Source organism: Oncorhynchus kisutch, unplaced genomic scaffold (assembly GCF_002021735.2).
Source record: "Oncorhynchus kisutch isolate 150728-3 unplaced genomic scaffold, Okis_V2 scaffold4027, whole genome shotgun sequence".
NCBI classification, from domain to species: domain Eukaryota; kingdom Metazoa; phylum Chordata; class Actinopteri; order Salmoniformes; family Salmonidae; genus Oncorhynchus; species Oncorhynchus kisutch.
In genome coordinates, this window is record NW_022265972.1 from 144,703 (window position 1) to 172,409 (window position 27,707).

The following is a 27,707-nucleotide window of genomic DNA, read 5'->3' on the forward strand; positions in this document are numbered from 1 at the left end:
TTCATACTATCTGACAGTCGTAGGTTACGCTACATTGTGACAGAGAGGAACATTGCAGGAAACGTGTTTAATACCATTAGATTTATCCAGAGAGGGGGGGCCGGTTCCCGGAGAGGGGTTACTTCTCTCAGGTTTCTCCCTCCTCTCTTCTTTTGGCTCTGAAAAGGAGACCATTCAAACTCTTATGAATACACTTTAGAGTAGAATAGAAAATAGAACCAATCCAACACAAAGCATAAAAAAAGTGCTGACCTTTCTGAGGTGTTCGGCCCATTTTGACCGATGGTACCACCAGGTGCCAGGTGAGGAGACCACAGACTGGTCAATGTGCCACTACCGACGCGGTGCTGAGCTCCTAGAGCAGATACACAGAGAGAGACATTTATTTGTTAACCTGTTTTTAACCAGGAAATCCCAATGCATGTTTTTCTTAACCTTTATTTAACCAGGAAATCCCAATGCATGTTTTTCTTAACCTTTATTTAACCAGGAAGATCCATTGTGGTCAAGATAACTTTTTAAACAAAGAAGACAAGTAGAGTTAGGCGGGGCCCCTCATTCTAGGTTGGTACAGCAGGCAAAAAATATATATCCACAGCTTGTTTCAGCAAGAGTCCACACAAAGAAACATCTATTGGAGAAATATCTAACAGGAATGACTGAAATGGAGGGGAATTTTTGATCATCTTCATTGTCACAGCAACTAAAGCAGCAGAAGCTGGGAACAGGACACGGAAGGAAATGGATCAGCATTAATCACCACGAACACATTCTGAGGGAATGAAAACCATAAGTGGATTTCATCACTGACAGACAGTGTAATAATTGACTGGGCCTCTGGAACACGCAGGCTTCTGAAGATCAAAGAGTATTTGGAGAAGTGATGAGGTCACAGCTGTCATGGCTGTAGACGGTACAGTAATACATGCCGTGTAGCAGACACTTTTATCCAAAGTACAGTAAGACTGGAGTCCACGCTCTTGTACCAGCCCATACAGATGAGTTAGGACGCCTTGAGCAACTTCTACCCACATGAAAGGTGCGGCTTTTAGTCACATCCAAAGTAGTGAAAAGGAGGCAGACAAAAGGAAGATCCGGTCAATGTACAGAAAAAAAACAGACATAACCTTTTTTCTACAAATAACATGACTCAGGCTGAAGACTGAAGCCTCCAGACAGAATAATAACATGACCCAGGCTGAAGACTGAAGCCTCCAGACAGAATAATAACATGACCCAGGCTGAAGACTGAAGCCTCCAGACAGAATAATAACATGACCCAGGCTGAAGACTGAAGCCCCCAGACAGACAGAATAATAACATGACCCAGGCTGAAGACTGAAGCCTCCAGACAGAATAATAACATGACCCAGGCTGAAGACTGAAGCCCCCAGACAGACAGAATAATAACATGACCCAGGCTTTATACTGAAGCCTCCAGACAGACAGAATAATAACATGACCCAGACAGACAGACAGAATAACAACATGACCCAGGCTGAAGACTGAAGCCTCCAGACAGAATAATAACATGACCCAGGCTGAAGACTGAAGCCTCCAGACAGACAGAATAACAACATGACCCAGACAGACAGACAGAATAACAACATGACCCAGGCTGAAGACTGAAGCCTCCAGACAGACAGAATAATAACATGACCCAGACAGACAGAATAACAACATGACCCAGGCTAAAGACTGAAGCCTCCAGACAGACAGAATAATAACATGACCCAGACAGACAGACAGAATAACAACATGACCCAGGCTGAAGACTGAAGCCTCCAGACAGGACAGGGACAGGGACAGACAGACACAGACAGACAGAATAATAACTGATGTTGTCTAAAAATAAGAACCTGTTCAAATGTAGTGCACATGCACATCCAATCAAATCATTCTCCCAGTGCAAGGTAACAATAGCACATAGGCAGGAAAGGAAATGTGCCCACAGAGCCAACTGGATAAGACTGTTTTTAGGTAGGTAACAATGAGCAATGGAGCCTAGACCACTCTGGTTCTACGGATATCTTACATTGTCAAGATGAAACCAATCACCAAAGAGGACGCTCAAGGTGAGAAAACATCCATCTAACCAGTGAAGTCCCAATGAAATCCATGTGATGGAAAAAGATGAAGAAATTCTCTCTCTATCAACATCTCTCCTGAGTCAACAAAAATGTCAGGTTTAGGTTTTGCAGTGTAACAGCTCTCTGTCCCTCTCCCCAGCCCCTCTCTTTCCAGCCCCTCTCTCTCTCTCTCGCTCCCTTCCTCCCTCCCCTTCTTAGATGTGGATCTCATTGAGCTTGCCCCAGCCATAAAGATTCCTAGCCTCCGTAAAAGGCCATTAAGCCATGTACATCTGGGGGAGAATGTCTGGGGGAGTCAAGAACTCTAACATGAAAAGGATTCCAGAACCTCTCATTAACAGACAGACGATGTGTGTCTGCTCACTGGTCGAGGCCACGTTCCATTCAGGAGGGCCACGCCCCCAGGACAGAAAGGAGTGGAGATGTCCCCACTTTACAACAGGAGAGGAAGTGGTAGTGTTTTAGTTAGGCCTGTTTCCTTATTACTAGAGGAGGGCAATTCCACAATAACGGAATTACACTTTGACTCCAACTTTTCACTTTAAAATGAAACAGACTTATGGTAAAATCTCCCTCAGTTTTTTTATGCGACCATGTTTTCCAAAACTCTTAGATATCTGCTCTGAATTAAGATTCAAAGATGTCTGCAGAAAGAATGGGGTGTCAGCTATGCCTATGACATCACAACTTGAGTAAAACAATTTTAAAAAGTTGGTTGTTGAACTACAGTAGGTGAAGTGGATTTACATCTGTTAACAGAATTTTGGTAAGGTCCCTGGCAATTCCCAGCCCTAGTAGGTAGGTATCAGTAAGGAGAGATGGAATTAACTGGAGAGAGAGCGAGAAATGTTATCTTGGTCTTCACTGTCTTGCTTTGACCACCAGATGGCAGAAGAGAGTAATGAGCTTAACAACAGTACGCCAGAGGAAGGAATGACATTAGCAGGTGTCCCAACTGGTTAGTGACTACTAGGATTTACCATTGTAGCCAATTCAATTGCAGTAATTCCGTTACAGATTTTTTTGGTAATTCCACGCCAGAGGAAGGAATGACATTAGCAGGTGTCCCAACTGGTTAGTGACTACTAGGATTTACCATTGTAGCCAATTCAATTGCAGTAATTCCGTTACAGATTTTTTGGTAATTCCGTTGTGAACTTTTATCTTAAAAATATGTGGGTTTTTGGTAACGGAATTAGAACCCACTGGGCAAAAGTTGGTTTCCTCAACATTGTTCCCATGTCATTTAAAAAAAATGTTATAATTAAGTGATGACATTGAATCAGCGTGGAAAACTGATTAGATCTGCAAAAAGTTACCACCATTTTGTTTTTTTTACCCAACTTTGAACCTACATTTTTAGTTGAATTCATGTTAGTTGACAACTCAACCAAATGTAAATCAAAACTAGATGTTGAACTAACATCTGTGCCCAGAGGGAAGGACACAAGGCAATGTTTCTTAAATGTACAGAAGGCAAGTCTCCAAAACTAAATCTAGGTGTTGATATTAGTTGGCAGGGGTCTTTACTTCAACATGACTGTTTTGATGTATTTCTGATACTTCTTTGGACTTTTCCTGATAGATGTTTTCTAAGACCTTTTTCCATCTGTTTGACCAGAAATCAAAGCCTTTGATTATTACACATTTATAGGATGGAAAATGGTTGAAGAATGTATATATGCCTTAATTAAAATAAATAAATAAAAATATATATAGACTCTTAGCTTTCATTTGACATGCTACTATGAACTTCACGTGTTGGCGCTCATGGGTCCTTTTTAAAATGGAAATGCCCAGGAGGAGCACCGACAACCTGTTCCTAAACCAAAATAATATGTATAGTAATATCTGTGTGTAATGTCCATGCATTATGGAGGGTCAGAGAGAGCATCTGACACTGTTCCTTAGCTTGGGGGGGGACCACAATAATAATACCATACTAAATAATAATACCATACTAAATAATAATACCATACTAAATAATACTGACAATAATAATACCATAGTAAATAATACTGACAATAATAATAATACCATACTAAATAATACTGACAATAATAATACCATAGTAAATAATACTGACAATAATACTGACAATAATAATACCATACTAAATAATAATACCATACTAAATAATACTGATAATAATAATAATACCATACTAAATAATACTGACAATAATACTGACAATAATAATACCATACTAAATAATAATACCATACTAAATAATAATACCATACTAAATAATACTGATAATAATAATACCATACTAAATAATACTGACAATAATAATACCATACTAAATAATACTGATAATAATAATACCATACTAAATAATACTGACAATAATAATACCATACTAAATAATACTGATAATAATAATACCATACTAAATAATAATACCATACTAAATAATACTGATAATAATAATACCATACTAAATAATACTGACAATAATAATACCATACTAAATAATACTGATAATAATAATACCATACTAAATAATACTGATAATAATAATAATAATACCATACTAAATAATACTGATAATAATAATACCATACTAAATAATACTGACAATAATAATACCATACTAAATAATACTGATAATAATAATACCATACTAAATAATACTGATAATAATAATAATAATACCATACTAAATAATACTGACAATAATAATAATACCATACTAAATAATACTGACAATAATAATACCATACTAAATAATACTGACAATAATAATACCATACTAAACAATAATACCATACTAAATAATACTGACAATAATAATGACAATAATAATACCATACCAAATAATACTGACAATAATAATACCATACTAAATAATAATAATAATAATAATACCATACTAAATAATACTGACAATAATAATAATACCATACTAAATAATACTGACAATAATAATACCATACTAAATAATACTGACAATAATAATACCATACTAAACAATAATACCATACTAAATAATACTGACAATAATAATGACAATAATAATACCATACCAAATAATACTGACAATAATAATACCATACTAAATAATACTGACATTAATAATACCATACTAAATAATAATACCATACTAAATAATAATACCATACTAAATAATAATACCATACTAAATAATAATACCATACCAAATAATACTGACATTAATAATACCATACTAAATAATAATACCATACTAAATAATAATACCATACTAAATAATAATACCATACTAAATAATACTGACAATAATAATACCATACTAAATAATACTGACAATAATAATACCATACTAAATAATACTGACAATAATAATACCATACTAAATAATAATACCATACTAAATAATACTGACAATAATAATACCATACTAAATAATAATACCATACTAAATAATAATACCATACTAAATAATACTGACAATAATAATACCATACTAAATAATACTGACATTAATAATACCATACTGACAATAATAATACCATACTAAACAATAATACCATACTAAATAATACTGACAATAATAATGACAATAATAATACCATACCAAATAATACTGACAATAATAATACCATACTAAATAATACTGACATTAATAATACCATACTAAATAATAATACCATACTAAATAATAATACCATACTAAATAATAATACCATACTAAATAATAATACCATACTAAATAATAATACCATACTAAATAATACTGACATTAATAATACCATACTAAATAATAATACCATACTAAATAATAATACCATACTAATAATACTGACATTAATAATACCATACTAAATAATAATACCATACTAAATAAGTGACACTTTAATAACATCATATTAAATAATAGTGACACTTTAATAACATCATATTAAAAGGTTATAATATATAAAGGGATGGCTATACCAGTAGTCCATCATAAACAGTACAGTACTGATATACACTTCTTTCATTTAGAAGATTAATAATATGACAAACACCACTAAGGGATTATTATTCTATTGTTGTTGTAAGGAAGGAAATAGTCCAAATTGTTGAAGTAATTTTTTAAAAATTGTTTGTTTAAAAAAATGTTAAAAAATGAAGTGGTGAGTGCATATGTATTCGCCCTCTTTGGTGGGTCCATATGTATTCACCCTCTTTGCTATGAAGCCCCTAAATAAGATCTGGTGCAACCAATTACCTGGTCAACTGGTCAGAATTGAAGGAATGATGGATGGTGCTAAATAAAGGGAAATTGTTGAGAGAAACCTATTTCAGTCTTCCAGAGATTTGAGACTGGGATGGAGGTTCACCTTCCAGCAGGACAATGAACCTAAGCATCCTGCTAAAGCAGCACTCGAATGGTTTAGGGGGAAACATTTTAATGTCTTGGAATGGCCTAGTCAAAGCCCAGACCTCAATCCAATTGAGAATCTGTGGTATGACTTAAATATTGCTGTATACCAGCGGAACCCATTAAACTTGAAGGAGCTGGAGCAGTTTTGTCTTGAAGAATAGGCAACAATCCCAGTGGTTAGATGTGCCAAGCGTATAGAGACATACCTCAAGGGACTTGCAGCTGTAATTGCTGCAAAAGGTGTCTCTACAAATAATTGACGTTGGGGGGGGGGGGTGAATATTTCACAATAAATAAATAAAAATTGAATCTACAATGTTGTTTTAATCAAATGTTTCAAAAATCTATTTTAATTCCAGGTTGTAACAAATTCCAGGCAACAAAATAGGATAAATGCCAAGGGCTGAATACTTCCACTGTATATCTATTATTATCTATTAGTGGGGTGGCAGGGTAGCCTAGAGAGCATTGGACTAGTAACCGGAAGGTTGCAAGTTCAAACCCCCGAGCTGACAAGGTACAAATCTGTCATAGGTTAACTGTTCCTAGGCCGTCATTGAAAATAAGAATTTGTTCTTAACTGACTTGCCTGGTTAAATAAAGGTAAAATTTAAATTACACACTATGTATTAATAGTTTGGGTTGTTGGAAGACGATTTGGGTCACAGGAGGACTGAAAAAGTTTAAAAGGGCAGCAAGCATTAGTTGTTACTCACCACGGTAAGAACACAGCACGGCCAAAGACTTAGTAACGTAGTTGTAGTTCCGATCTGGTTACCTATCAGTACAAACACCACGGCCAAAGACTTAGTAACGTAGTTGTAATTCCGATCTGGTTACCTATCAGTACAAACACCACGGCCAAAGACTTAGTAACGTAGTTGTAGTTCCGATCTGGTTACCTATCAGTACAAACGCCACGGCCAAAGACTTAGTAACGTAGCTGTAGTTCCGATCTGGTTACCTATCAGTACAAACGCCACGGCCAAAGACTTAGTAACGTAGTTGTAGTTCCGATCTGGTTACCTATCAGTACAAACACCACGGCCTAAGACTTAGTAACGTAGTTGTAGTTCCGATCTGGTTACCTATCAGTACAAACGCCACGGCCAAAGACTTAGTAACGTAGTTGTAGTTCCGATCTGGTTACCTATCAGTACAAACACCACGGCCTAAGACTTAGTAACGTAGTTGTAGTTCCGATCTGGTTACCTATCAGTACAAACACCACGGCCAAAGACTTAGTAACGTAGTTGTAGTTCCGATCTGGTTACCTATCAGTACAAACACCACGGCCAAAGACTTAGTAACGTAGTTGTAGTTCCGATCTGGTTACCTATCAGTACAAACGCCACGGCCAAAGACTTAGTAACGTAGTTGTAGTTCCGATCTGGTTTCCTATCAGTACAAATGCCACGGCCAAAGACTTAGTAACGTAGTTGTAGTTCCGATCTGGTTTCCTATCAGTACAAACATAGTCATGTTTTTGGGTTATTACATATTTATCAACTTATTTCCGGATAACTTCGAAACTACCCACAATTCCTCAACGTCATATGGAGGATCTACTCTATGCTAGCGAATTCAGCCCAAGCCGGCTAAGGTTAGTCACACCTCATGCTATTCACTGACTTTGTGGCTGTGCAGTGGTGTAATGTACTTAAGTAAAAAATAATTAAGTACTGCTTAAGTACTTTTTTGGGCTATCTGTACTTTACTATTTATATTTTTGATAACTTTTACTTCACTACATTCCTAAAGAAAATATTGTACTTTTTACTCCATACATTTTCCCTGACACCCAAAAGTATTCGTTACATTTTTAATGATTAGCAAGACAGGACAATGGTCCAATTCATGCACTTATCAAGAGAACATCCCTGGTCATCTCTACTGCCTCTGATCTGGCAGACTCTCACTAAACACATATGCTTTGTTTGTAAATGATGTCAGAGTGTTGGAGTGTGCCCCTGGCTATTCGTAAATTTAAAATAAAATAAACGAAGAAATAGTGCCGTCTAGTTTGCTTAATATAAGCAATTTGAAATTATTTATACTTTTAATTTTGATCCTTAAAACCAAATACTTTTAGACTTTCACTCAAGTAGTATTTTACTGGGTGACTTTCACTTGAGTCATTTTCTATTAAGGTATTTTTACTTTTACTCAAGTATGACAATTGGGTACTTTTCCACAACTGTGGCTGTGTTATCTAGGTGGGAAACTTTTAGCAAGCAGGCACCGGTGCCTTCTTGCCGTGGGGTCCAAACGACAGAGAAACTCATACCTGCTTGCTGTAATTGTGTAATACCTTGTCTGTTCTCCTTTTTGTTTTTTCAACTTTTTGGCATGTTCTCTGTGAAGTAGGCTATGGGAGTTTTGCAACTTTTCCAACCTTGGATTAGTGCCAGCGGGCTAGTTGACGGACATCTGAAATCTATTTTGGATTTCAGCTCGATGAAGCGCCAGTCTCTCCTCTCTTCGGTAGCTAACTCAGCCTGCACTCTTTTAAAAGAGTTTGCATCGGATGGGCCTCCAACTATCAATATGTAAGTCTCTGCGTTCTCTTTGCTTTTCATATGCAGTTACGTGTTAGTTGTGTTCTAGCTGGTCTCCAGTAGGAGAGCTCTAGCTTGCCGACCATAACCGTGATTGTTGGCTAATAAGCTAAATGTAGCTGGCTGGTTAGCTTGCTGGCTATGATAACTGCAAATAGCTAACATTCATTGATAACTGGTTGTATGGTGTTATATATTTCCAAGACTTTGGTATACTTTAATGTAGCTGTAAGCTAGGTGTTGATAGCTACTGGCTGGTAGGGCTAACATTAGCAGGCTAGTAGGGCTAATGTTAGCAGGCTAATAAGGCTAACCTTAGCAGGCCATTAGGGCTAATGTTAGCAGGCTAATAAGGCTAACCTTAGCAGGCCATTAGGGCTAATGTTAGCAGGCTAATAAGGCTAACCTTAGCAGGCCATTAGGGCTAATGTTAGCAGGCTAATAAGGCTAACCTTAGCAGGCCATTAGGGCTAATGTTAGCAGGCTAATAAGGCTAACCTTAGCAGGCCATTAGGGATAATGTTAGCAGGCTAATAAGGCTAACCTTAGCAGGCCATTAGGGATAATGTTAGCAGGCTAATAAGGCTAACCTTAGCAGGCCATTAGGGCTAATGTTAGGTTAGTTGGCTAGCAACCTTGCAAGTTTATTTGTAAAAAAATAAATTCATAAAGTATTTGCTTGTAAGTTGGCTGAAAGTAAATGAAGCCAGTAATCATGAGTGCCAACGATTTGGTTTAATTTGAATTTAAACATTTGAAGTTATTCCTTTAGGGGTTTACATTTTAGGGAATAGGTTGGCTTGCAGGGTCTTCCATATTACATCACACCCTGGAAAAACCTTTCCCGAAACGACTTCGGCATTCTTTGGAAATTCTGATCTGTTTTATGTAATAACTCCCAAAAATAGGTGTAACTTTGCATTGGAATTTTTCATGTGTATACTAACGCAAATCCTTATGTTACATGTGGTTACGTTTGTTACCTACTCTTTAAGAACCCTTGCTGTTACACCATAAAATCTCTATTTGATACATTGTATAACATGACATGAGATGAATGGTGTCCGAGTAAAACGAATGTTGGGGGCGTGTCCACATCGAGTGGCTGCACTCCTCAGAAGTGGGCGTTAACCGAAGAGGCTCACAGCAGTTTAGAAATTTGAAAAATATGCCCTTAGTTTATCTTTCGTTAATACTTATTTAATTTATTAATATATATTGCAAAAATGGGGACATAGATAGACAACTGTTAAGCATTCTCTTAGATAAAGAAAAGCCTATTGATTGACTCATTGTTTTTCAAAGACAACCCTGTGCAAATAAGTTTTGGGGGGAATACGGCAAGCCTAGTGTAAATAAAACAATAAAGTATAAATAAAAACATACTAACGTGTGTTGGCAATCAATTGAATAAATAAAACATCGGCGTGTGATGCGTTTCCTTTTCCCTTTTTCATCATTCTCTCTGTTCCTGTCAATGATGTCAGCTAGGAACTAATACTACGATTTAGAAATGGAGCATGTGCCTCGATCATATCTCCATAATAATAATAATAATTATTATGATCTCTTTCTCTGAAAGAAATTGACCATCGTAAACACCAATAGCGCCCACTGTGCAGCAGTAGAGTCCAGGGAATATGTTACAAGAGCCAAAATGTGCCATGAAAAATACACACCGAGCTCATGGCGTAGTACTCATTGTTTACGTTTAATCTCTGCTCTCTCAGTGTTTGTACATAGCCTACATAAACGAGTAGGCCTAGAGGAGAGCGAAAATTCCATAAACTATATCTGGAAGTTATCATGAAATACAAACAATGTAGTACTCACAGTTTCGAGAAGGTATTCGCGTCAGATCCTTCATTTGCCATCAGATGCAGGCCGCCATATTCCGTGTTCTACACCACGCGCATGTCCAACAGCAAGCTGCAATTTATGTTTTCCACTGTAGGTTTTATAATAAGGGGAATTTATTCATAGATTCTATAAAATACAGAATATATTTTTCTGTGAAATTAACCATATTTACTAAATATATTTATAAGGAAACGAAACTACAATAGACTAGTGGTACTTTTTTGGACAGTAGAAGGAATATAAATGAATTGAATCTGAATAAAAATATGTACAAAATATATAGGAAAATGCTATGAAAAACATATGCTATGGCAAAGGATCTATATTGGCCGAGAGAGAGAGAGAGTGAGAGTTAGAAAGGGTGAGAGTGAGAGTCTACTATTTTGTCACAGAGTTTATTATAAAACGAACAACGAATAGATAGAAACTCATAGCATCTTTTACTTGCCTCATTAGCATGAATTATGAATAGAATAGAAGGAGATGCCACAGGTAGCCTAATGGTTTCAGAAGGTTTTGGGCTTTGTTAGCTCATTTCCATAGAATGAGCATTGAAATAATTACAGACAAATAATTTAGAGATGGTTTTAATATTCAATTATTTCCTGATTTCACTTTTACTTGCATTTAAACGAATTATGTGACAGAAGAAACCATCATAACATAGCATTATGAACCGTAAATAACTAGGCTAAGTTAAATAATATAATAGAATAGGATCAAATAGCCTGCATGGCTCTAAGACTTTCAGCACTGTCAAAGCAGGACAGACCGTCACTAGAGAGACAGCTCGAACCTAAATAAAATCCCGCCTTTTGGACAATGTTTTACACTTACTCTACCCTCATAGGTTAAGAAAAACAGGGTGTAGGTGGAATGACCCTTCTCGCCTTTCTATTGGTCTAAACTGACGCCAGTCAGAAGGATGCCGTTGCAGCTTTAACCAGCAGTAGGCTGAGTATAGAACACGGTGCAGGTTAATATTAGTTACCGTTGAGGCTAGCTGCATCCGACACTTCGTTAAAGGATGATGCAGGTGGAATCGTTTTATCCGTTTCAAAGATCTGACTGAGTGAGTATTGGATCGTTTAACCGTTAAATGTTTGTTTCCCCCGTTTAGTATGCTGTTGTTCTGTTCTGTCTCCACCATCACACCACATCATCATTTTCATGGACATGGTGTTATTCAGTCAGTGCAGATCGAGTTTTTTTTCCATAGACTGCACAGGCAGACATAGCTTACAGTCAACCTGATGACAATTATACGAGCTTATTATACAGATTTCCTTCTGTCATTCTGTTATATCACAGACATGACATCTCATTTGTCATGAGAATGGAATCAGGTTTTGGTAAAGCCGTGTGTTGCTAGACATCGTGATCGATACATGGCATAGCCTACATAGGCTGCCTACATTACATGGTGATGCAGGAGTGGGAGGCTGACAGAGCAGGCTATAGGAATGCTGTTTTGCTTTGCTTTAGCGTCACTGCGATTTAGAGACGCAGTTTCATCGCACATCATCTCTCTCTCTCTCTTTCTCTTTCTCTCTCTCTTTCTCTCTCTCTCTCTCTCTCTCTCTCTCTCACTCTCTCACTCTCTCTCTCACTCTCTCTCTATGTGTCTCACTGTCTCTCTTTCGCTCTCTCTCACTCTGTCACACCAACGCACACACACACACACACACACACACACACACACACACACACACACACACACACACACACACACACACACACACACACACACACACACACACACACACACACACACACACACACACACACACACACACACACACACACACACACACATACATACAATCCATCATTCATCATTTCAAGTTCTGAACCTGTGGGATGTAGCAACCCCAGAATAGCAGCAGGGACTAGTTTGTATCTGTTCATTTGCCTGTTGCCAGACCTAGTCTGGGGTATTTCCTACAATGTAACAGTTGTAGATGTTGAGCTTTTGGGAACCACTGCCTCTGTTTTCTAGGTTAGTCCACAGATCGAACAATGATGTTTCACCAGATGTATACATCTGAAGCATCCGGTTGGCGTTTCCACTCACCTCCAAATATGGCAGTGACAGGAAGCCCAGTGGCCGGCAGTGGGAGAAGATTTTGGCCACGTTCTGCACATTTTCTCATCGATGAAACATTTGATCTCAATGCAATTTTCTGTTCCCAAAACTAGAATCTATTGTGAACAGAGTGGACTAAGTTTTAGACAGATTTGACCCTTTGCCAAAGTAAATAAATGAATAGTTGTTTAGACAGAGTGCGAAGGGAGAATTTAGTTATTGCACAGAGTAGGCGTTCCCTAACAGAAATATGCAAATACATGCTAGAACGCTCAAATAGGGTCTTGCTAGCTCCTGATTGGCTCTGCCCACCTCCTTGCTTGTTCTACCCATTATAATTGATTAGCCCCCATTGGAAGGACAGGCTGTGGTCTATTTTGGGTTAGTTATACTAATCTATTGCCATTTCCTCATTTAATGATTTAATGAAATAATAACTGCAGTTAGTTAGCACAGAACAGTACATTCCATAAGCCAACAATGTGCAGAGTATTTTAAACTACAGTTCTACATTTGTTATGTGTTTTCTGTGCGGGCGTTTTCCTAAGTGCAGAACATACCTCTAAGGAAAAGGGTCAGCTGCTGTTTTTAGACTCGTGTTCCTTCTTAACTATGTGGAAGTCCTGCCTATAGGAGTTGATTCCAGGGTATTTGTCTGCCACACATGATGTGGAGGACACTGCCTGTGCAGTTATTACCAAGGCTACTGTAGTGGAAGACTTCACCTGTAACATATTGCCAGCCAAGCGGTCCAGGGATCACCAACATTTGGAAATATGCACTGATTATCCACGTCCTTTTTGTAATGATATTTGCAGCATTCATTTCATCAAATCAAATCAAATCAAAATCAAATCAAATCAAATCAAATTTATTTATATAGCCCTTCGTACATCAGCTGATATCTCAAAGTGCTGTACAGAAACCCAGCCTAAAACCCCAAACAGCAAGCAATGCAGGTGGAGAAGCACAGTGGCTTCATTCCTTATTTTGACTGTGATTCCCCACACATACTCTCCAAAACGAGGTTGTTGTAGGACCCAGTTCGGCAGTGTCTGTGATTCCCCACACATACTCTCCAAAACGAGGTTGTTGTAGGACCCAGTTCGGCAGTGTCTGTGATTCTCCACACATACTCTCCAAAACGAGGTTGTTGTAGGACCCAGTTCGGCAGTGTCTGTGATTCTCCACACATACTCTCCAAAACGAGGTTGTTGTAGGACCCAGTTCGGCAGTGTCTGTGATTCTCCACACATACTCTCCAAAACGAGGTTGTTGTAGGACCCAGTTCGGCAGTGTCTGTGATTCTCCACACATACTCTCCAAAACGAGGTTGTTGTAGGACCCAGTTCGGCAGTGTCTGTGATTCTCCACACATACTCTCCAAAACGAGGTTGTTGTAGGACCCAGTTCGGCAGTGTCTGTGATTCTCCACACATACTCTCCAAAACGAGGTTGTTGTAGGACCCAGTTCGGCAGTGTCTGTGATTCTCCACACATACTCTCCAAAACGAGGTTGTTGTAGGACCCAGTTCGGCAGTGTCTGTGATTCTCCACACATACTCTCCAAAACGAGGTTGTTGTAGGACCCAGTTCGGCAGTGTCTGGATTCCCCACACATACTCTCCAAAACGAGGTTGTTGTAGGACCCAGTTCGGCAGTGTCTGTGATTCTCCACACATACTCTCCAAAACGAGGTTGTTGTAGGACCCAGTTCGGCAGTGTCCCAGTCTTTCATGGTCCTATGTCTTTCACAGTCCCAGTCTTTCACAGTCCCAGTCTTTCACAGTCCTACCTAATGACTGCATGACATCTACGTTAGGGTTTTATCCTGTACATATGTCATATCGATCGTTTCCACTTTGCCATTTAGAAGGTCGCGTTTCTCCATCCCTGATGGTTTCTGTTTCTGTAATGTCTTCCTTTAGGGGAGGGAGGGAGGGAGGGAGGGAGGGAGGGTGGGAGGGAGGGAGGGAGGGAGGGAGGGAGGGAGGGAGGGAGGGAGGGAGGGTGGGAGGGAGGGAGGGTGGGAGGGAGGGAGGGAGGGAGGGAAGTTGTTTCTTGCTCATATAAGAGTTATAGAGCCCAATGAAATGTTGCTGTGCTGTATCTACTGACTACCATCTGTACGTGATGTGATTTGACGTGTGATGACATGTGACGTGTGTGTTTGTGTGTGTTTGTGTGTGTGTGTATATGTGTGGACATATTTAACTATACTTGTGGGGACCAGAAGTCCCCTACTAGAATAGTAAATAAACAAAAATTGGACCAACTGGGGACATTTTGTTAGTCCCCACAAGGTCAAATCCTATTTCTAGGGGGTTTAGTGTTTAGGTTTAGTGTTAGGGGTTAAGGAAAATAGAATTTTGAATGGGAGTGAATTGTATGTCCCCACAAGGTTAACTGCGCAAGACTGTGTGTGTGTGTGTGTGTGCGTGTGTGTGTGTGTCTCTAGCTGTCACACAGGCAGCAGAAAGGCATGAAGTTAGCTGGGACCTCCAGCTGATCTGCACTGTGTGACCTTCACACTTTCCCTATTTTCCCTCTGTTTTTTTCAGGTGAGAGTGTGTGGGGGTGTGGGGTGTGAGAGACAGAGAGACTGCAAGATCAATAATGTTTGAGGAAGAGAGAGATTTGTGAGAGAAAGTGAAAGAGTGAGAGTGAGTGAAAAGCGAGAGAGAGAGAGAGAGAGAGACAGAGAGAGAGAGGCAGAGAGCGAGAGAGACAGAGAGAGAGAGAGGCAGAGAGAGAGAGAGTGTGTGTGTGTGAGAGAGAGAGAAAGAGAGAGTCAAAGAGAGAGCGAGAGAAGATGAGGAGACTCCTCCAGGACTCTCCTCTGTGTTGCGTGGTAAAACTCTGGTCTCAGTCTGGCCTGGAGTTCTCTCTTCTCTAAGACCTTCCTGCTCCTCTCAGCTGGTTTCCTCTTCATGAAGACCACTGACATCGGTGATGTGATGAATAAATTTGAAGTCCTTGGCATTGTAGGTGAAGGTAAGTTGATCCTTATTTACAACTACTGCATTACACTGTCAAAGGGAACACTACTGTTTTACACTAGTGTGTTTATTTGTGGGTTGTTTTTAGTGATGTTGGTGTGATGGTCGAAGCTGAAAGCCAAAACCCTCTCTGACCGTGTTATCACTATGTTACTTATGGCTGTGACTGAAAACGTTTACAACGATCAACGGTTAACGTAAAGGAGTTCTCAGTACTGTGTCCAAAAAACACTGTTTGCAGAACTAGAGATAAATTATTATTCTAAAGTGCTCATCGTGTTCCCAGTTCTGAACAGTCGCCACTTAACCGGAGGGTCTAATGTGGGCTAAAACTGTCTCCACCTCTCCATGTGTCCTCTGGCTAGGCCTTGTAGCTGCTGTGCCCGTGAAACCCTTCCAGAAACCACCGCCAAACTGACAACATCACACTCGTTGACCTTTTCCATTTGCACGACTGGCTCTTCATCCATTCCCTTTCAGATTCATAAATGGAGATTTGGAAATAATGTCTTCATCTCTTGAGCTACGCACTTTTACTTTCATCTAACTAATCTAACTGTCATGTCATGTCAAAATTCACTTAATATGTGAATAAATGACATAGATGGAGGAAGAGTGTGCAATCATCTTATTCAGTAGCTCTTTAGCCCCTGAATTCTCCTGTATATGTGGTTGACTGGCTGAAGGGCTGAGGCTGATATCCCAGGGCTACAGGGCGAGGGAGTGGTAAGCCTCTCTCAGGCCAGGGAGAGATACTCCGAGCTGGGATATAATGACCGGCTACTTCCCTGGCCCATGGTTCCTTCACTGGTCCCTCCACTAATACAATTTAACGCTAGATCAGATGAGTCATTTCATTCCCATGCCATTTGTTGACGGAAGGATCCTCATCACACAGATTACTTGTCACCCATCACCCAGAGGGTTAAGCGCAATTCAGTTTACAACTCTCCTCAATTCAGGAAGTGATGCAACAATGGAGGGGAGGGACCACCAGGTATAGAACATATAATGGAAGAGCTTTTCTTCTCCCGTCAAGACACTCTTGACTGAGTGACACGGACAGGAACTTCATATCAGGAAGTGATGCAACAATGGAGGGGAGGGACCACCAGGTATAGAACATATCATGGAAGAGCTTTTCTTCTCCTGTCAAGACACTCTTGACTGAGTGACACGGACAGGAACTTCATATCAGGAAGTTAATAAGTTAGATTTCAAGTGCGATGAACCGGGTTCATTCTGCATTTCGTAGAGTCATTTATTAATAGTTGATTGGCAGGGTAGCCTAGTGGTTAGAGCTTTGGACTAGTACCCGGAAGGTTGCAAGTTCAAACCCCCCGAGGTGACAAGGTATAAATCTGTCGTTCTGCCCCTGAACAGGCAGTTAACCCACTGTTTCTAGGCCGTCATTGAAAATAAGAATTTGTTCTTTACTGACTTGCCTAGTTAAATAAAGGTTAAAAAAAAATATATATATATATATATCTGACATGTAGTTCTGAAGATAATAGAGAAGTCAATTTTTCAGTAGTAGATTGAAATTCACTGACTATCTGTGATGACTATTCACAGACTATCTACTGTCTATGTGATGACTATTCACAGACTATCTACTGACTATGTGATGACTATTCACAGACTATCTACTGTCTATGTGATGACTATTCAATAACTATCTACTGACTATGTGATGACTATTCACAGACTACCTACTGACTATGTGATGACTATTCAATAACTATCTACTGGCTATGTGATGACTATTCACAGACTATCTACTGGCTATGTGATGACTATTCACAGACTATCTACTGGCTATGTGATGACTATTCACAGACTATCTACTGGCTATGTGATGACTATTCACAGACTATCTACTGACTATGTGATGACTATTCACAGACTATCTACTGTCTATGTGATGACTATTCAATAACTATCTACTGACTATGTGATGACTATTCACAGACTATCTACTGGCTATGTGATGACTATTCACAGACTATCTACTGGCTATGTGATGACTATTCACAGACTATCTACTGACTATGTGATGACTATTCACAGACTATCTACTGGCTATGTGATGACTATTCACAGACTATCTACTGGCTATGTGATGACTATTCACAGACTATCTACTGACTATGTGATGACTATTCAATAACTATCTACTGGCTATGTGATGACTATTCAATAACTATCTACTGGCTATGTGATGACTATTCACAGACTATCTACTGGCTATGTGATGACTATTCACAGACTATCTACTGGCTATGTGATGACTATTCACAGACTATCTACTAACTATGTGATGACTATTCACAGACTATCTACTGGCTATGTGATGACTATTCACAGACTATTTACTGGCTATGTGATGACTATTCAATAACTATCTACTGGCTATGTGATGACTATTCACAGACTATCTACTGGCTATGTGATGACTATTCACAGACTATCTACTGACTATGTGATGACTATTCAATAACTATCTACTGGCTATGTGATGACTATTCACAGACTATCTACTGACTATGTGATGACTATTCACAGACTATCTACTGACTATGTGATGACTATTCACAGACTATCTACTGGCTATGTGATGACTATTCACAGACTATCTACTGGCTATGTGATGACTATTCACAGACTATCTACTGGCTATGTGATGACTATTCACAGACGATCTACTGGCTATGTGATGACTATTCACAGACTATCTACTGGCTATGTGATGACTATTCACAGACTATCTACTGACTATGTGATGACTATTCACAGACTATCTACTGGCTATGTGATGACTATTCACAGACTATCTACTGGCTATGTGATGACTATTCACAGACTATCTACTGACTATGTGATGACTATTCAATAACTATCTACTGGCTATGTGATGACTATTCAATAACTATCTACTGGCTATGTGATGACTATTCACAGACTATCTACTGGCTATGTGATGACTATTCACAGACTATCTACTGGCTATGTGATGACTATTCACAGACTATCTACTAACTATGTGATGACTATTCACAGACTATCTACTGGCTATGTGATGACTATTCACAGACTATTTACTGGCTATGTGATGACTATTCAATAACTATCTACTGGCTATGTGATGACTATTCACAGACTATCTACTGGCTATGTGATGACTATTCACAGACTATCTACTGACTATGTGATGACTATTCAATAACTATCTACTGGCTATGTGATGACTATTCACAGACTATCTACTGACTATGTGATGACTATTCACAGACTATCTACTGACTATGTGATGACTATTCACAGACTATCTACTGGCTATGTGATGACTATTCACAGACTATCTACTGGCTATGTGATGACTATTCACAGACTATCTACTGGCTATGTGATGACTATTCACAGACTATCTACTGGCTATGTGATGACTATTCACAGACTATCTACTGGCTATGTGATGACTATTCACAGACTATCTACTGGCTATGTGATGACTTTTCACAGACTATCTACTGACTATGTGATGACTATTCACAGACTATCTACTGACTATGTGATGACTATTCACAGACTATCTACTGGCTATATGATGACTATTCACAGACTATCTACTGGCTATGTGATGACTATTCACAGACTATCTACTGACTATGTGATGACTATTCACAGACTATCTACTGACTATGTGATGACTATTCACAGACTATCTACTGGCTATGTGATGACTATTCACAGACTATCTACTGTCTATGTGATGACTATTCAATACTATCTACTGGCTATGTGATGACTATTCAATAACTATCTACTGGCTATGTGATGACTATTCACAGACTATCTACTGTCTATGTGATGACTATTCAATAACTATCTACTGTCTATGTGATGACTATTCAATAACTATCTACTGGCTATGTGATGACTATTCAATAACTATCTACTGGCTATGTGATGACTATTCACAGACTATCTACTGACTATGTGATGTCTATTCACAGACTATCTACTGGCTATGTGATGACTATTCACAGACTATCTACTGGCTATGTGATGACTATTCACAGACTATCTACTGACTATGTGATGACTATTCACAGACTATCTACTGGCTATGTGATGACTATTCACAGACTATCTACTGACTATGTGATGACTATTCACAGACTATCTACTGGCTATGTGATGACTATTCAATAACTATCTACTGGCTATGTGATGACTATTCACAGACTATCTACTGACTATGTGATGACTATTCAATAACTATCTACTGACTATGTGATGACTATTCAATAACTATCTACTGACTATGTGATGACTATTCACGGACTATCTACTGGCTATGTGATGACTATTCAATAACTATCTACTGGCTATGTGATGACTATTCACAGACTATCTACTGACTATGTGATGACTATTCAATAACTATCTACTGACTATGTGATGACTATTCACAGACTATCTACTGGCTATATGATGACTATTCACTGACTAGTGATGACTATTCAATAACTATCTACTGTTATGTGATGACTATTCACAGACTATCTACTGTTATGTGATGACTATTCACAGACTATCTACTGGCTATGTGATGACTATTCACAGACTATCTAATGGCTATGTGATGACTATTCAATAACTATCTACTGACTATGTGATGACTATTCACAGACTATCTACTGTCTATGTGATGACTATTCACAGACTATCTACTGGCTATGTGATGACTATTCACTGACTAGTGATGACTATTCAATAACTATGTACTGACTATGTGATGACTATTCACTGACTATGTGATGACTATTCAATAACTATGTACTGACTATGTGATGACTATTCACAGACTATGTGATGACTATTCAATAACTATCTACTGGCTATGTGATGACTATTCACTGACTAGTGATGACTATTCAATAACTATGTACTGACTATGTGATGACTATTCACTGACTATGTACTGACTATGTGATGACTATTCACTGACTATGTGATGACTATTCAATAACTATCTACTGGCTATGTGATGACTATTCACAGACTATCTACTGGCTATGTGATGACTATTCACAGACTATCTACTGGCTATGTGATGACTATTCACAGACTATCTACTAACTATGTGATGACTATTCACAGACTATCTACTGGCTATGTGATGACTATTCACAGACTATTTACTGGCTATGTGATGACTATTCAATAACTATCTACTGGCTATGTGATGACTATTCACAGACTATCTACTGGCTATGTGATGACTATTCACAGACTATCTACTGACTATGTGATGACTATTCAATAACTATCTACTGGCTATGTGATGACTATTCACAGACTATCTACTGACTATGTGATGACTATTCACAGACTATCTACTGACTATGTGATGACTATTCACAGACTATCTACTGGCTATGTGATGACTATTCACAGACTATCTACTGGCTATGTGATGACTATTCACAGACTATCTACTGGCTATGTGATGACTATTCACAGACTATCTACTGGCTATGTGATGACTATTCACAGACTATCTACTGGCTATGTGATGACTATTCACAGACTATCTACTGGCTATGTGATGACTATTCACAGACTATCTACTGGCTATGTGATGACTATTCACAGACTATCTACTGGCTATGTGATGACTATTCACAGACTATCTACTGGCTATGTGATGACTATTCACAGACTATCTACTGGCTATGTGATGACTATTCACAGACTATCTACTGACTATGTGATGACTATTCACAGACTATCTACTGGCTATGTGATGACTATTCACAGACTATCTACTGACTATGTGATGACTATTCACAGACTATCTACTGTCTATGTGATGACTATTCAATACTATCTACTGGCTATGTGATGACTATTCAATAACTATCTACTGGCTATGTGATGACTATTCAATAACTATCTACTGGCTATGTGATGACTATTCACAGACTATCTACTGTCTATGTGATGACTATTCAATAACTATCTACTGTCTATGTGATGACTATTCAATAACTATCTACTGGCTATGTGATGACTATTCAATAACTATCTACTGGCTATGTGATGACTATTCACAGACTATCCACTGTCTATGTGATGACTATTCAATAACTATCTACTGGCTATGTGATGACTATTCAATAACTATCTACTGGCTATGTGATGACTATTCACAGACTATCTACTGACTATGTGATGTCTATTCACAGACTATCTACTGGCTATGTGATGACTATTCACAGACTATCTACTGGCTATGTGATGACTATTCACAGACTATCTACTGACTATGTGATGACTATTCACAGACTATCTACTGGCTATGTGATGACTATTCACAGACTATCTACTGACTATGTGATGACTATTCACAGACTATCTACTGACTACGTGATGACTATTCAATAACTATCTACTGACTATGTGATGACTATTCAATAACTATCTACTGACTATGTGATGACTATTCACGGACTATCTACTGGCTATGTGATGACTATTCAATAACTATCTACTGGCTATGTGATGACTATTCACAGACTATCTACTGACTACGTGATGACTATTCAATAACTATCTACTGACTATGTGATGACTATTCAATAACTATCTACTGACTATGTGATGACTATTCACGGACTATCTACTGGCTATGTGATGACTATTCAATAACTATCTACTGGCTATGTGATGACTATTCACAGACTATCTACTGACTATGTGATGACTATTCAATAACTATCTACTGACTATGTGATGACTATTCACAGACTATCTACTGGCTATATGATGACTATTCACTGACTAGTGATGACTATTCAATAACTATCTACTGTTATGTGATGACTATTCACAGACTATCTACTGTTATGTGATGACTATTCACAGACTATCTACTGGCTATGTGATGACTATTCACAGACTATCTAATGGCTATGTGATGACTATTCACTGACTAGTGATGACTATTCAATAACTATGTACTGACTATGTGATGACTATTCAATAACTATCTACTGGCTATGTGATGACTATTCACAGACTATCTACTGACTATGTGATGTCTATTCACAGACTATCTACTGGCTATGTGATGACTATTCACAGACTATCTACTGGCTATGTGATGACTATTCACAGACTATCTACTGACTATGTGATGACTATTCACAGACTATCTACTGGCTATGTGATGACTATTCACAGACTATCTACTGACTATGTGATGACTATTCACAGACTATCTACTGGCTATGTGATGACTATTCAATACTATCTACTGGCTATGTGATGACTATTCAATAACTATCTACTGGCTATGTGATGACTATTCAATAACTATCTACTGGCTATGTGATGACTATTCACAGACTATCTACTGTCTATGTGATGACTATTCAATAACTATCTACTGTCTATGTGATGACTATTCAATAACTATCTACTGGCTATGTGATGACTATTCAATAACTATCTACTGGCTATGTGATGACTATTCACAGACTATCCACTGTCTATGTGATGACTATTCAATAACTATCTACTGGCTATGTGATGACTATTCAATAACTATCTACTGGCTATGTGATGACTATTCACAGACTATCTACTGACTATGTGATGTCTATTCACAGACTATCTACTGGCTATGTGATGACTATTCACAGACTATCTACTGGCTATGTGATGACTATTCACAGACTATCTACTGACTATGTGATGACTATTCACAGACTATCTACTGGCTATGTGATGACTATTCACAGACTATCTACTGACTATGTGATGACTATTCACAGACTATCTACTGGCTATGTGATGACTATTCAATAACTATCTACTGGCTATGTGATGACTATTCACAGACTATCTACTGACTATGTGATGACTATTCAATAACTATCTACTGACTATGTGATGACTATTCAATAACTATCTACTGACTATGTGATGACTATTCCGGACTATCTACTGGCTATGTGATGACTATTCAATAACTATCTACTGGCTATGTGATGACTATTCACAGACTATCTACTGACTATGTGATGACTATTCAATAACTATCTACTGACTATGTGATGACTATTCACAGACTATCTACTGGCTATATGATGACTATTCACTGACTAGTGATGACTATTCAATAACTATCTACTGTTATGTGATGACTATTCACAGACTATCTACTGTTATGTGATGACTATTCACAGACTATCTACTGGCTATGTGATGACTATTCACAGACTATCTAATGGCTATGTGATGACTATTCAATAACTATCTACTGACTATGTGATGACTATTCACAGACTATCTACTGTCTATCTGATGACTATTCACAGACTATCTACTGGCTATGTGATGACTATTCACTGACTAGTGATGACTATTCAATAACTATGTACTGACTATGTGATGACTATTCAATAACTATCTACTGGCTATGTGATGACTATTCACAGACTATCTACTGACTATGTGATGTCTATTCACAGACTATCTACTGGCTATGTGATGACTATTCACAGACTATCTACTGGCTATGTCATGACTATTCACAGACTATCTACTGACTATGTGATGACTATTCACAGACTATCTACTGGCTATGTGATGACTATTCACAGACTATCTACTGACTATGTGATGACTATTCACAGACTATCTACTGGCTATGTGATGACTATTCAATAACTATCTACTGGCTATGTGATGACTATTCACAGACTATCTACTGACTATGTGATGACTATTCAATAACTATCTACTGACTATGTGATGACTATTCAATAACTATCTACTGACTATGTGATGACTATTCACGGACTATCTACTGGCTATGTGATGACTATTCAATAACTATCTACTGGCTATGTGATGACTATTCACAGACTATCTACTGACTATGTGATGACTATTCACAGACTATCTACTGACTATGTGATGACTATTCACAGACTATCTACTGTCTATGTGATGACTATTCAATAACTATCTACTGACTATGTGATGACTATTCACAGACTATCTACTGGCTATGTGATGACTATTCACAGACTATCTACTGGCTATGTGATGACTATTCACAGACTATCTACTGACTATGTGATGACTATTCACAGACTATCTTACTGGCTATGTGATGACTATTCACAGACTATCTACTGGCTATGTGATGACTATTCACAGACTATCTACTGACTATGTGATGACTATTCAATACTATCTACTGGCTATGTGATGACTATTCAATAACTATCTACTGGCTATGTGATGACTATTCACAGACTATCTACTGGCTATGTGATGACTATTCACAGACTATCTACTGGCTATGTGATGACTATTCACAGACTATCTACTAACTATGTGATGACTATTCACAGACTATCTACTGGCTATGTGATGACTATTCAGCAGACTATTTACTGGGCTATGTGATGACTATTCACAGACTATCTACTGGACTATGTGATGACTATTCACAGACTATCTACTGGCTATGTGATGACTTATTCACAGACTATCTACTGGACTATGTGATGACTATTCACAGACTATCTACTGGCTATGTGATGACTATTCACAGACTATCTACTGGCTATGTGATGACTATTCACAGACTATCTACTGAGCTATGTGATGACTATTCACAGACTATCTACTGGCTATGTGATGACTATTCACAGACTATCTACTGCCTATGTGATGACTATTCACAGACTATCTACTGGCTATGTGATGACTATTCACAGACTATCTACTGGCTATGTGATGACTATTCACAGACTATCTACTGGCTATGTGATGACTATTCACAGAACTATCTACTGCTATGTGATGACTATTCACAGACTATCTACTGGCTATGTGATGACTATTCACAGACTATCTACTGGGCTATGTGATGACTATTCACAGACTATCTATGACTATGTGATGACTATTCACAGACTATCTACTGGCTAGTGATGACTATTCACAGACTATCTACTGGCTATGTGATGACTATTCACAGACTATCTACTGGCTATGTGATGACTATTCACAGACTATCTACTGGCTATGTGATGACTATTCACAGACTATCTACTGACTATGTGCTGACTATTCAATAACTATCTACTGGCTATGTGATGACATTTCACTAGACTATCTACTGGCTATGTGATGACTATTCACAGCTATTCTATGACTACTGTGATGATATTCAACTGTACTGCTATTGATGACTATTCACATACCTATCTACTGGCTATGTGATGACTATTCACAGGACTATCTACTGTACTATGTGATGACTATTCACATGACTATCTACTGGCTATGACTATGTGATGACTATCAATAACTTATCTACTGGCTATGTGATTGACTATTCACAGACCTATCTACTGGCTATGTGATGACTATCACAGACTATCTACTGACTATGTTGATGACTATCAATAACTATCTACGGCTATTGATGACTATCACAGACTATCCTACTGACCTATGTGAATGACTATTCACAGACTATCTACTGACTTATGTGATGACTATTCACAGACTTATCTTACTGGCTATGTGGATGACTATTCACAGAACTATCTACTGGCTATTGTGATGACTATTCACAGACTATCTACTGGCTATGTGATGACTATTCACAGACTATCTACTGGCTATGTGATGACTATTCACAGACTATCTACTGGCTATGTTGATGACTATTCACAGGACTACTACTGGGCTACTGTGATACTATTCACAGACTATCTACTGGCTATGTGAATGACTATCACAGACTAGTCTACTGGTACTTGGATGACTAGTTCACAGACTATCTACTGACTATGTGATGACTATTCACAGACTATCTACTGACCTATGGTGATTGACTGTTTTGCACAGACTATCGTACTGACCTATGTGATGACTATTCACCAGGACTATCTACTGACTATATGATGACTATTCACAAGGACTATCTACTGGCTATGTGATGGACTATTCACAGAATAATCTTACTGACTATTGTGATGACTTATTCACAGACTATCTACTGACTATGTGATGACTATTCCACTAGGACTATCGCTACTGACTTATGTGATGGACTATTCACAGGACTATCTACTGTCTATGTGAGATGACTACTGTCTATGTGATGACTATTCAATACTATCTACTGGCTATGTGATGACTATTCAATAACTATCTACTGGCTATGTGATGACTATTCACAGACTATCTACTGTCTATGTGATGACTATTCAATAACTATCTACTGTCTATGTGATGACTATTCAATAACTATCTACTGGCTATGTGATGACTATTCAATAACTATCTACTGGCTATGTGATGACTATTCACAGACTATCCACTGTCTATGTGATGACTATTCAATAACTATCTACTGGCTATGTGATGACTATTCAATAACTATCTACTGGCTATGTGATGACTATTCACAGACTATCTACTGACTATGTGATGACTATTCACAGACTATCTACTGGCTATGTGATGACTATTCACAGACTATCTACTGACTATGTGATGACTATTCACAGACTATCTACTGGCTATGTGATGACTATTCAATAACTATCTACTGGCTATGTGATGACTATTCACAGACTATCTACTGACTATGTGATGACTATTCAATAACTATCTACTGACTATGTGATGACTATTCAATAACTATCTACTGACTATGTGATG

At 38.1% G+C, this 27,707-nt stretch overlaps 1 protein-coding gene across 2 annotated transcripts in view; it reads right to left on the minus strand.

The window, feature by feature from the left end:
* The window catches only part of LOC109878228 (sex comb on midleg-like protein 2), a 52,504-nt gene extending 41,571 nt beyond the window's left edge, over positions 1–10,933 (minus strand). For both annotated transcript variants that reach the window (XM_031821877.1, XM_031821876.1), the window contains exons 1-3: positions 10,833–10,933; positions 253–355; positions 75–158 (exon numbers count right to left, since the gene is read on the minus strand). In XM_031821877.1, coding sequence (XP_031677737.1) covers positions 75–158; positions 253–274 — 106 coding nt within the window. In that variant the 5' untranslated portion in view covers positions 275–355; positions 10,833–10,933. The remainder of the gene's footprint in view (positions 1–74; positions 159–252; positions 356–10,832) is intronic.
* Positions 10,934–27,707: the final 16,774 nt, after the last annotated feature.